Source organism: Capricornis sumatraensis, chromosome 2 (assembly GCF_032405125.1).
Source record: "Capricornis sumatraensis isolate serow.1 chromosome 2, serow.2, whole genome shotgun sequence".
NCBI lineage: Eukaryota > Metazoa > Chordata > Mammalia > Artiodactyla > Bovidae > Capricornis > Capricornis sumatraensis.
In genome coordinates, this window is record NC_091070.1 from 90,700,678 (window position 1) to 90,714,338 (window position 13,661).

General features: G+C 41.5%; 1 protein-coding gene across 1 annotated transcript in view; it reads left to right on the forward strand.

The window, feature by feature from the left end:
- Nucleotides 1–13,661, forward strand: part of ARSB (arylsulfatase B) — a 166,560-nt gene that overhangs the window by 9,705 nt on the left and 143,194 nt on the right. The window contains exons 2-3 of the mRNA XM_068964715.1: nt 6,118–6,304; nt 10,794–10,984. Coding sequence (XP_068820816.1) covers nt 6,118–6,304; nt 10,794–10,984 — 378 coding nt within the window. The remainder of the gene's footprint in view (nt 1–6,117; nt 6,305–10,793; nt 10,985–13,661) is intronic.

Consider the following 13,661-nt stretch of genomic DNA (forward strand, 5'->3'; position numbering starts at 1 on the left):
AGTCCAGAGGCCACTGGGGCCTCCGAAGAGAAAGCACTTGCTGGTCTTTATTCCTGTGCTCATTTGAGGGGAGGAGTAAAGGACGCATCTGCTTCATACTGACGAGCAAGACGGCTGCCCTCTACAGCAAACATATCGGGGCTGCACTGAAGGAAGGGGAGGGGGGCGAGGAGGGGGGATGACTTGCTCTGATGGGTCTTTTGTTTTTATTGAAGCCGTGTTCTTTCTAAGCCTAGTCTGAGCCCAGAGGCATTTTCCCAAGAGGGAAGGGGCAACTGGAGTCCTTAGTCTGCAAATGTTGAAGATATATTTTTTTTAATCTAATTTTTACCTTTTTTACTTCCCAAATAATGGGAAAAGAGGGAATAAAAAGTTCAGAGTTGAGTGGAATATGAATCATTGACTTATGGGATTTTTAGGTTGGTTGACACTTGAAGTTTGTTATTCCAAGAATCACTCTGAGCATAAGGTGTTACTGTCTGGTAGCTCTGTTTCCTTCTTCATATCACTTTTTTTCTAAAAATTCTTTTTGCTCCATATTGTCCTTCCTTTTCATTCTGGGCTCTTGCCTGGATTTATAATTTAAACAGGAAGGCAGTGGAACAGCGTTTGCCTTGTTTATTCCTTTTGAAAACAACATCCCTTTGTGGTTTAGTCAGAGATTTACACTCTGCACTAATCAACACCAAAATAAATAGACCCTCAAAACTGTCAGTGACGCCAGCCAGTTCTGCAGCCGAATTCTGAAGGACTAGGCCAGATGGCAAAGCCAGGCCCCCTCACACTTAACGTGTGTTCTGTCGCTCTTGGCGTCCGCAGTGCGGGCAGCTGACCGCTCTTTAGAAGGCTAAGTGGGAGGGAGCAGATTCTCCACTCTCCATTTGTTCAGGGATAAACCCTAAGGTGGCATGAGTGGTACTCAGCCATGGTTAAAACCTATAGTGCTCTGGCCCAGGCCCAGGCTGGCACTTCTGAACTCCTGGCTGGCCCCCAGCATGTTCTGTGATTGTGTTCTGGTCATGAAGCTCTCCTTTAGGCTTCCTGGTGTATTAACGTGGAAGAGCAGAGCTGCCCATTTTTTCGGAATTTTCAAGTATTGCAGCAGGAGGTGTTGCCCAAATACAGGGCTGCAATGAGTTCATCGTGCTCCGGTCAGACTGACAGGCAGAATCCTGCTCTGTTCCCGTGGATGTTATCTCAACCCTACTGAAGTTCAGAGAAGTAGCATCCATTGCCAGTACACATGAATGCAGGTACATTGCCAGTACACACACACGCAGGAAAACGTTGCTTTTCATGTCAAGTTTTGACTTTAGACTTCCACCTTGTTCACCTGCAAAGAGATTTTTGGCTCTTTGAAAATTCGTAACTGCGTCGTCAAAGTGCCAGTTCGGTAAAACAAACCAAATATCCTTCCGTCATATGGAGAATGGAGTAAGAAATGGCAACCCACTCCAGTCTTCTTGCCTGGAAAAATACCATGGACGGGAAAGCCTGGCAGGCTGCAGTGCTTGGGGTTGCAAAGACCTGGACACAGCTGAGCACACACGCATGCCATGTATGCAGCAGGGTCTCCCTGGCCCTTGGGAGAGAGTATTATAAAAGAGTAACTGAAATCCAGTGCTCTGAGCTTCAACAGATCCTTAATCGACAGACTGCCTATGAGATTCTGATGTGGGAGCCATCCTCTCTCCTCCCCTTCCAGGAGAGTGTTTGTTTGTTTGTTTGTTTTTAATTCTCAAGAGACCACCCTGATAGTACCAAGATCTACATGGGACAGAATAACTTACAGGGTCAAGTACATTTTTACATGCAGCAAAATACGGAAACAAAGATTTCTCATCAGTTTTCTCCTAGAAAGCACCCAGAGACAAGCCAGGTCCTTGACTAACTCTGCAGACTCTTTGCCTTTGTGGAGGGAATCCTTGCCATTCAAGTAAAATCTTAGGAGAAGCTGTTTTTTGAGGCTTTGTTTAATGAAGAAGAGAGAGCTACAGAGAGAAAGTAACCTCTGGACTCTGCTATACGATCGGTAGGACCCTCTCCATTCAGTGCCTACTCTCCAAACACTGAAGGCAGATGTTAGAATGGAGTTGTTTTAGACGCTGTGGTGTTGCCAAGGCGATGCTCATTTTTTCCTTTGATTCTTCTTGGAGCTCTATTACCGTCCTGCCCTGTGAAGCATGGCGTGGCTCTGTAGTTCGGTGCTAAACCCAAGCGCAGTTCTCTATTTGCCTGTTGACAACTTCTCTACACACTACAGCCTCCTCACTTCAAACAGTGTGTGAACAAACCAAAAATATGTTTTTGGCTGTGATCCAGACTTTGGCTTCCGCTCCCCGAGTCATGCCATAAAATGCTCTGTCGAATAAATTCTCAGGAACCGAAAAGAACGTTCCCTGCTCCATAGGATTTTAGATAATAGAGGAGGCTTCAGCTGACCACCTGGCGTGGTGCCCATGGCCTTGGAAGAGCAAATCACGCAGCATCCCCTGGCAGTGCTTTACAGCGACCAGAGATCAAGTGATGGATGAACTTTCCATTTAAAGAAATTTGCACATGATGTTTATCTCCACTGGGTCTTTTGAACTCCGTAAAATGTTATTTTTCCGTATTCTCTGCTGTTGCCAGTTAGTATAGATTATGAAGTTTTTGAAGCCAGGATTAATTTTCTATTGAGTAAACTTCTAGTGTTAACCATGGACAGAATCCTATTATTTGAGGTGTGTGTGTGTGTGTGTGTGTGTGTGTGTGTGTGCATGCTTGTGTATGTTTAGAGAGCAATGTCTCCCTTTCCTAGCCTGGATATAGTCACATCCTTATGATTCAGGATCCTGGTTGGAAAGAGATGGCATATTCCAATTAGGATCATTTAGGGAGAGTTTATTCACAAAGGGACTATTTTTATTTTATTTTACTTTTTTAGTTTTTTAGTTGCAGCATGTGCGATCCAGCTCCCTGACCAGGTATTGAACCTGGGCCCCCTGACATGGGAACTTGGAGTCTTAACCACTGGACCACCAGGGAGGTCCCAGGAGCTATTTTTAAAAGGTGTGAATGTGTTGGGGAAACAAAGAGATAGTGTATGACTCATTGGAGCTGTCACTGCTCCTAGACCAGAAGGGAAGGAAAGGAAGAGGAGAGACCAGAACCTGGAAACAGAGAATCCTGTCGAGAAGGCCACTTTCAGAATGGCCTGCAGAATGCAGATAACCTGGCCACTCGGGGCCATTCATCTCTTCCCTCCCTCCAATCCCTGTCTGGGCTCCCCAATGACTAAACCCAGTCAGAACCAGGAGGTGCAGAAGGTTTTTAATTTGGTCCCAGTAGGTCGATTTCCCAGGCTGAAAACAGGACAAAAGGCAAGCTGGGGATTTGGAGGGCAAATGAAGGGCATCTGAAACATATCCTAGCGTAGAGGTCCAATTATTCCTAGGGAGGGCACAAAATCTGAATAGAAAATTTAAACTCGCTTTTATGTTTAAATAGCTTCATTGAGGTATAATGGACATGCACCAGATGTTAGTCGCTCAGTCGTATCCAACTCTTTGGGACTCCATGGAAAAAAGTAGCCCTTCATGCTCCTCTGTCCATGCAATTCTCCAGGCAAGAATACTGGAGTGGGTAACCATTCCCTTCAAGGGATCTTCCCAACTCAAGGATCGAACCTGGCTCTTCTGCACTGATGCAGATTCTTTACCATCTAAGCTACCAGGGAAGCGATAAACTGCATATAATTCAACTATACAGTTTGATAAGTTTTGATATGTATATGCCTGTGAAGCCATTATCACACCATCAAGTTAACAAACATATTATCACCTTCAAAATAAACTCACTTTAACATTTATAATATTCCACATGGTCCTTTTAGGAGGGCATGGAAAGATGTCATGAAATCAAGCAATAGCAAATACATTTCCAAAAGGATTGGCTCTGGACAGGCACACAAAAAAATGAAATTCAAGACAATGTCAAAGTTTATGAGAAAGCTATTTAATAGTAAGTAGTTTGTAATACATTAAAAAAAATTGTTTGAAGGTTTTTGTTTTGTTTTTTGTGTTTACTTCATATCTGTTTCAGTTCAGTTCAGTTCAGTTGCTCAGTTGTGTCCGACTCTTTGCGACCCCATGAATCGCAGCACGCCAGGCCTCCCTGTCCATCACCATCTCCCAGAGTTCACTCAGACTCACGTCCATCGAGTCTGTGATGCCATCCAGCCATCTCATCCTGGGTCGTCCCCTTTTCCTCCAGCCCCCAATCTCTCCCAGCACCAGAGTCTTTTCCAGTGAGTCAACTCTTCTCATGAGGTGTCCAAAGTACTGGAGGTTCAGCTTTAGCATCATTCCTTCCAAAGAAATCCCAGGGTTGATCTCCTTCAGAATGGACTGGTTGGATCTCCTTGCAGTCCAAGGGACTCTCAAGAGTCTTCTGCAACACCACAGTTCAAACGCATCAATTCTTCGGCGCTCAGCCTTCTTCACAGTCCAACTCTCACATCCATACATGACCACTGGAAAAACCATAGCCTTGACTAGACGGACCTTAGTTGGCAAAGTAATATCTCTGTTTTTGAATATACTATCTAGGTTGGTCATAACTTTTCTTCCAAGGAGTAAGCATCTTTTAATTTCATGGCTGCAGTCACCATCAGCAGTGATTTTGGAGCCCCCCAAAATAAAGTCTGCCACTGTTTCTACAGTTTCCCCATCTATTTCCCATGAAGTGATGGGACCAGATGCCATGATCTTTGTTTTCTGAATGTTGAGCTTTAAGCCAACTTTTTCACTCTCCTCTTTCACTGTCATCAAGAGGCTTTTTAGCTCCTCTTCACTTTCTGTTTATTGCCATGAATTTAAAACAAAGCATGTACCTGCTTAAAAATTGAAGACCCCAGAGAGCTTATGTTTATGTGGTTATCCCTTTCAAACTTTACCATATTAAAAATTAAAATAAAAATTTTAAATATTTTTTAATTCATTGAAAAATGACAATAATAATTCTATTACATATTAACATAAATAGCTTAGGGAAAATAGGCTATTTTGTGTTTTCCAAAACAAAAGAATTATCCAAGAAGAGTGATCGCTGTTTTATATTTTTGTATGTTTTCTATGAATAGAAACTAGCTAGTTTATGACATTATATCTGCTTCTGTGTTCAACCAGTGCAATAAAGTTGACCCTTGAACAGCATGAGTTCAAACTGTAAGGGTCCACTTATATGTGGATTTTGTTTACTAAATATGTACTATGATGCCGCATGACCTGTGGTTGGTTAAATCCCTGGGTGCAACCGACTGTAAAGTTATACTCAGATTTTCAACTGCATGGAGGTTAGTGCTCCGTCCCCCCAGTTGGTGAAAGGTTAACTATATAGTTTTGGTAAGTTGTTGAAGAACGTGCAGCTTCACATAGACATATAGTTGGCAAAGGGAGGGTTATTTTAATGGCCTTTTCATATAATTGTAGACATTCTATTTAAATATTACTCCAAGACTCAACACATGATCATTTCTTAAAGTTGGTTGTGTGGTGCTTGCCCCGTAGGCAGACTTGTATGAACCACCCCTAACCTGTCGGGTGGGTGGCCATTTTCTTTTTTAAAGAAAAATTGGTCAGTGTCTTTTGAAATTATGGTTTCTATAAGGTAGAATAAGAAATGCAAATCCTCACCTTCATTATACCCTTTAAAAAACTCAAGACTTGAAAAGTTATAGAAGCTGCTTCTAATCAAACACCAGCTTTTCACATGCATAGGAATTAGAACACTTTTTCCTTGATAGATCCACACTTCACATTATAGCTACCCTTTTGAAGTAGGAAGTGAAAACTTAAGTTAATGGTTTCTAACATAATTCCCGGATAAATATTTGTAGAAACTATCTAACATTTGTTAGAGTGCTTTTATTCATTTCTTTCAAAATCTTATTTATGTCTATTAGCTTATTTGAATGAGTGATAAAAATGCCTTTTAGAAATGCCTTAAGCTGGTACAGAAACAGAATTAAACATTCAGGTCCACAGATATGTCCAATAAATTAGGCAACCACTTTATCTGCTTGTGTAGAATGTTTCAACATCATTAATCCATAATTTTATGTTTATCTCTCTTAAGATCCACACAGGTTTACAGCATCAAATAATCTGGCCCTGTCAGCCCAGCTGCATTCCTTTGGATGAAAAACTCCTGCCCCAGCTTCTAAAAGAAGCAGGCTACGCTACCCACATGGTCGGAAAGTGGCACCTGGGAATGTACCGGAAAGAATGTCTTCCAACACGCCGAGGATTCGATACCTACTTTGGTAATGGAAATACAGCTCTCTCATAAAACACGTGAAATGAGGAGAAACTTGATGGCAGGATGCATCAGTCGGTAGCGCTGCGGGGCCCCAGACGGGGCGGTGCACTCAGGGCGTGCTGGGACAGCAGCCGCCTTCCCAGGGTTCTGTTCAGCACACGGGGTCCTTTGACGAGTCCGTGGTCTCCGTGTCAGAGGCATGTGCTGTCAGAGAACTCTGTGACTGAAAGGGGATGAGACTGAGTTTTTGAAAAAAAGTTTCAGGCAAAACTCAATGCAAGGATATTTCCTTCACAAAAGTTCAGAATATTCTTTTCTCCTCATGAACTGTGTTCAAAGGTTTTGTTTAGTTTTGTTTTTCCTGGAGATAAAAAGATTCTTTTCCATTGGTATCCTTTCTCCATTCTGTGAGATCTGTTTTTGAAATCACTACATTGGGGAAGATAGAGCAAATTAATAAAATGGGAGGGTAAGTAACAAATGTTAACAGAAGAGATAAGAAGTAATAAATATTTTATGGGTGTGATAGCCCTGTAAAAATAAACATAAAGCCTATAGTTTATTTTAAAATATGCTCTCTTTAAACCCATTACAAACCATACTGCAACAACCTGTTTATCTGTTTATCTTGCCAGGGGCTATATATCTTTCTATCAAGTTCTTTTCATATTTTCCTTTCTGTCTAGCTAGAATATTCTGTTTCGTCTGTCTAGCCGTTTAGCTTGCTACCAACTTCCCACTTGTCTCTTCATTTATTTACAACCTGCTGTATCCAAAAGAGAACACACACTGAATGTAAGTTTTTAAGAAATAAATAGAATAAAAAATCAGGGTGAGTAGAAGAAGATGGAATAGTTGCATGGCACTGAATTATTTTAAAACGAAACAAAACAGAACAGCTGCATGCCTGTAGGTGGACTTCATACTGAACTCTGAGATTGGAGACTTCTTATGTCCAAAGGGGGAAAAAAAAGCAGTCCATAAGAGTCATATTATTTAAACGTTAAATGGAAACCAGATGTTCAGGAAGAGTAAAGCATTTTCTGGCTCTTAGACCTGAGAGAAATTTCTCCTTTGGGAGAAAGTAAGGTGGACAGCATCCTCAGAAACATTATTTTTGTAACAAAATAGTGGTTGTCTTATAGATGTTTCTTGAAGCATTTTCTTTTACTCGAGCTAGAGCCAGAGCACCCGAGTCCATTTTGGTTAAAAGGATGATCGAAGGACGTATCAATGCAATCAGAGCTCACGGCTCTGTAGTGCCTTGTTGGAACTGGGGTTAAGTTCGAGATGCAAGGGTCCGGACATGAGACTGTGTGTCCTGTTCCCATCTCAGTTCTCGGGCAGACATTGCTAATCACCATGCCTTCTTTCTTTCTTTCTCTTAAATATGTATTTATTTATTTGGCTGTTCCTGGTCTTAGTTGTGGCATGTGGGGTCTTAGTTCCCCAGCTGGGGATTGAACCTGGGTCTCCCTGCATTGGGAGTGCAGAGTCTTAACTATTAGATCACCAGGGAAGTTCCTCATGCGTTCTTTCTTAGTGAACCTGGAAATATCCTCAGTATCCTTAAAGAGCCATTAAAAAATAGGACTTGGATGTAAGACCTCTTTGTCATCTTGGATATTCTGAAGGAAAAAAGAGCCTCTACATCCTTTGACAATTTTCACTCAGGCCTTTGCAAAATGATGGATCGATACCTATACTCTGGCGACTGGAAGAATTATAGATATTAAATTGTTTTTACTAAAAAACCATTTATGAGAAAGAAGCCTAACTGGATTTAGGCAAACAGAGTGACACCTCACATTCCTATGGAAGGGAGGCTTGCAGACAAGGAGGGCGTGATGACCATGAGCTATCATCACTAGGAAGACTTAGATGTCCTGGTAAAAACCAGTCAGATGATGCTGGGCCTGGCTGCCCGTCTCTGTGAGTACACTAAGAACCATTGAATTGTACACTTTATCTGGGAGATTTGTATGGTGTGTGAATTATATCTTAATGAGGCTGTTAAATACAGCAGTCAGAGATTTTAATTGTTCAAAAAGTAGTTTTTCATTTTTCCCAAAAAAGCATCAGCTGCCATCTTCTTTAGGCTCAGCCCCAAAGGTCAAATTTGTGGATTTGGGATCTCATCCTAAGATGAGAACAGCTCCATGCGACTGTCCACGTGGTTGCATAGGATCAGTTTAGTCCAGTCTGAACAGATCTGTTATGTGAATAAAGAGTTCAATTTCTAGAATCCTTTCATCTGTACTAACTTGTTAATATTTACAATTCATACATCTTTTAATCAAATATATCCTTTGCATGTATCTTCCCAAATGATAGAAAACAGTTTATACTTACAAATAAAGAAGCCGAAGTGATTCCTCAAGGTGTCACCAATAACCAATAGTTAATAATATAGAACACCAGTGTCCTGACCCCTCTAATTACCCATATAAGGGCTGAAATTATTTTCATAGATATATTTATTTTTCTATTACATCAATGCAGTTGCTCAGTCGTGTCCGACTCTTTGCTACCCTGTGGAGTGCAGCACGCCAGGCCTCCCTGTCCATCACCAACTCCCGGAGCTTACTCAAACCCATGTCCATTGAGTTAGTGATGCCATCCAACCATCTCATCCTCTGTCCTCCCCTTCTCCTCCTGCCTTCAATCTTTCCCAGCATCAGGGTCTTTTCCAATGAGTCAGTTCTTCGAATCAGGTGGCCAAAGTAGTGGAGCTTCAACTTCTGCATCAGTGCTTCCAATGAATATTCAGGACTGATTTCCTTTAGGATGGATTGGTTGGGTCTCCTTGCAGTCCAAGGGACTCTCAAGAGTCTTTTCTAACACCACAGTTCAAAAACATAATTTCTTCAGCACTCAGCTTTCTTTTTGTTCCTAGTCTCACATCCATACATGACTACTGGAAAAACCATAGGTTTGACTATTGTATTGCATATTAATTGACAAATATACTGGCTTTTCCTTTCTGTTATACATGTAGGATAAAAGATTACCATTTAAAGAGTTATCTTGAGACCAAGATATTTGTTTTATTCAGGACTTTGAATTTACTGAACCATGGAAAAGGAAGAAATTAATTTTTTAAATTAATTCATTTGCTGTGTAAGGTGTGGAAGGCTTTTAATTGTGATTATGGGAAATATTCAGAGCTGAGGAAAGGGTTAGACCAATTATACCATCTTTAAAGCTTTTTTAAAAATGTGGGCTATTTTAAAGTCTTTATTGAATTTGTTATGATATTGCTTCTGTTTTATGGTTTGATTTTTTGGACCTGAGACATGTAGGATCTTAGCTCTCCAGCCAGGGATCAAACCTGCACCCCCTGCATCGGAAGGCAAAGTCTTAATCACTGGACTTCCAGTTAAGCCTCTCATCTTTATTTTAATATTAATAAGCAGTGTTTGTTAGGAAATAGCTCAGAGTCCAGCACAGTTATTTCTTTTGAATAGCTTTATTGAGGTGTAATTCACATACCATAGGTTCACTCAATAGAAGTGTACAATTCATTGATTTTTAAGAAATTCACGGGGTTGTGCCACTGTCATTACAATCCAAATGAGGAACATTTCCATCACACCCCCCCAAAGAAAACCCATTACAATCATCAGTCATGCGCATTTCCCACAACCCTGAGAGCCCCAGGCAACCACTAACCTACCTTCTGTCTCTGTAGACTTGCCTATTCTGAATGTTTCATAGAAATAGAACCCCACAACATGCAGTGCAAGTTATTTTAATATTTTTGGAAAATATGGACCATTTGCAGAAACAAGTAAAGTTGAGAAAACCCATTTTCTTCTGCGTGTCAGTCTAAATTGTGGGATACATGGCATTTAAATTTGGAACAAAATTGAGATCACTGTAGGTAGAAAAATCTAATTTCAGTGCTGTACATTAGTTTGCTCTTTTGGTTCTGTTCTGTTTAGAGATCCTCCGTTTAGAAAAGTTTGTGTCTCTCACCAGTGGGTGTCAGCATCTGACTAAAGATGGTTCCTCCAAGAGCTCCTTCTATACATAACCTTGAAGCCAGTAGGCCAAGGTCAATATCAATATTATCTGAATCCTGCATTCATTTACGTGATCACCTCAGAGTAAAAACTTGTAACAAATCACGTTAACCACATGCTATTTTAGCCATTAGATAGCTTTAAATGATTAAGATGTCATCACCTTTGCTGAATTTAAGCTCTGATTTTTAAAACCATATTTACTTGAAATCACTCACTTTGAGAGTTACACAATAGAGCTTACGTTCTAAAGATTGAAGGATGGATTTTACTTTTTTTACAATAACATTTTAATGCCTTATGCTGGCAAATATAGAGATGTTAAAAATGGTGCTCTGATTAGCCTTGTCATTTGATTAGCCTTGTCATGGGTAATCAATTGCATTAGGCAATTAAATGCTGAAGCCTCCATTTGTTTAACAAGTTTTATGCTATGCTGACTACTTCCATCTCCCATTTCCATTGTAGGGTATCTTCTAGGTAGTGAAGATTACTACTCCCATGAGCGCTGTACCGTAATTGACGCTCTGAATGTCACACGATGTGCTCTTGATTTTCGAGATGGTGAAGAAGTTGCAACAGGATATAAAAATATGTATTCAACAAATGTATTTACTGAGAGGGCTACAACCCTCATAAACAACCACCCACCAGAGAAGGTAAATCTTGCTTCTTTATTGATTTCAAAATCATGTGAAGATAGCATCTCTGCTCAGGTGAACATGGGAAGAGGCCCCTGTCTTTTAGGAAACAATCTAATAAATTCTAGGTTGGTAAAGAACATGCCTGCAATGCAGGAGGCCTGGGTACAATCACTGGGTCGGAAAGATCCCCTGGAAAAGGAAATGGCAACCCACTCCAGTTTTCTTGCCTGGAGAATTCCGTGGACAGAGAAGCAGAGCAGGCTACGGTCCATGGGATCGCAAAGAGTTGGACACGACTGTGCAACTAACTTTCACTTTTTTTTTTCCACTTTCAAATATTAGAGTACATTAGTATCAGCCTGGGAAGCTTGTTAGAAATAGAAATTCCTGGAGCTCACTTCTAAAAGTCTGATGCATTAGGTCTGCGGAAAATCTGTCAGTATTTTAAAGAAACTCTTTAAGGGTGATTCTGTTGCAGATGGTCCCCAGATCACACTTTGAGGAATGCTGTGAGTATAGTGTTTTGGTACCAATAGAGTTTTACTGTTTTAGTGTGTTATGAGCATGAGTTGTAAGTCATTAGTAAGTTGCCAGAGAAGGCAATGGCACCCCACTCCAGTACTCTTGCCTGGAAAATCCTATGACCGAAGGAGCCTGGTAGGCTGCAGTCCATGGGGTCGCTAAGAGTCGGATACAACTGAGCAACTTCCCTTTCACTTTTCACTTTCATGCATTGGAGAAGGAAATGGCGCCCCACTCCAGTGTTCTTGCCTGGAGAATCCCAGAGACGGGGGAGCCTGTTGGGCTGCTGTCTATGGGGTCGCACAGAGTCGGACACGACTGAAGTGACTTAGCTTAGCAGTAGCAGTAAGTTGCCTTTATTTTTCAAAAGATAGGCTTATGTGCAAAATGAGGTGTTAGTATGGCAAAATTTCTGTTAGAGACCCACAAACTTCAGATTCAGGGCAAGTTCCCTACCTTTGTATTTCCCAACCCCCCCCAAGATTATCTTGGCTATTCTAGATATTCTGTATCCCCTTGTTAATTTTAGAATGAGGTGGCCAGTTTCTACCAAGAAAAAAGAGGGGTCTGCTTTGGTTTGGATCTCACTGAATCAGTAGGCCAATTTGAGGATAACAGACATGTCAACAATATTGAGTCTGCTAATCGAGAAACATGGTACACGAATAAGCCTGTTTTTCACATTGACCACACTGAAGCTATTTGTATATGTCATGTGCTTAAATCTTTTGATTTACTTACTGGGAAAAAGAGAAAAGAGTCTGACTAGCCTTAACATTTTTTCTTTTTGTTAAACTAAAGTTAACCTCCTGAGGTGAAGTTCAAGCTGAATTCTCTAGCTTTAGCTTATGAACGCCTTTAAAATTGGGTTAGATGCTTGTGTCGTCAGCTGTTAGACTCAAAATATGGCTTCATTAAGAACTGTATTATGCCCTCAAAATTAGAACTTCATGCAGTAGATTACAAAATATGTAGTGTTGCCTGGTTTTTCTAATTGCCTCTGCTCTGCCTGTTTGGCAGTTACTGAAGGTCCTCAGTATGGATCGCAGTTTATCTGCCCGTTCAGTCTTGGTACCTGGCTGCGGACCCCCTGTTTGGAATTGTTTTCTTCCTGGCTGTCTTTGTCTCCTCTAACTCAGTACTGAGTATCTTTCCTGATATCTGTCCTCAGCCTTGCCCCACTTCCAAGTTTTTTTTATTATTCTTTCATGCTGACCACTTGGCGTGGCCATGCTTCCTGTGGATGGAAGAAATCGGAACATTCTCTCAAACGTGTAGACATATGCATATTTAAACTCTAGGTCTGTACCAATATTCAGATAGTTGGAAAGATAACTGCTAGATACTTGGCCTCAGTTCTCAATTTTCTTCGGTATGCTTGGCATGTTATGTATATGGTTGAAGATTGAAAGAATGAGCTAAAGTCTTGAGGGAACTGTGGTCCTTGTCTTAACGTTTGAGGTGGGGCATTATTTTACAGATAAGCCAACTGGCTTCGAGAAGTGAGGGAACTTGTTCAAGGTCACAGAGTTAGAACTTAAAACCATGGTGTTTAACTCGAGAGCTCAGAGCACTGACAACCCTCCAAGGTTCACAGTTCAGATTCCAGACCAGAGATGACGAGCCCCAGTGTGATTCAGCCTGATGGTTCCAACATACAGTGCATTAGCAGTGTGCTGGGATCCTCTGGAAGGCTTGGAAGAAGTACCGCAGTTCCAAATACTGTGATTTACTGGTCTGGGGTGGGAGCCTATCAGTTACTTACTTTCCCTCCACCCCCAGCTCCCATCAGTGGTTCTGCCATGACGTCACTGACGATTGCCCTCAAGCACAGAGGGGCAGGCAGAAGCCAGCTGCCCTCTACAGGTTCACAGTATGTCGCTACTTTAATGGTGTTACAACTCCAATATGCCTACAGTAAAAATTAGTTCCCATGAAGGAACAATAGAGTGTTCCCTCCCAGTGCCCATAACAGTAAGCAGACAAGAGGAAGCACCTGGGCTGAAAGCATTCCTGGTGGGTGGGCTGTCTTAACTGGTGCCGTGGGCAAAGGCGCAGGAGCAGAGGGAAACTGGAGGTGCTGAGCGCTCACCAGCCATGCAGACTAGTGTGACGAGTCTGGTGCTGCTCATGGGAGCATTATGGAAATTGCCAGGTGAGAGGAGGTCCT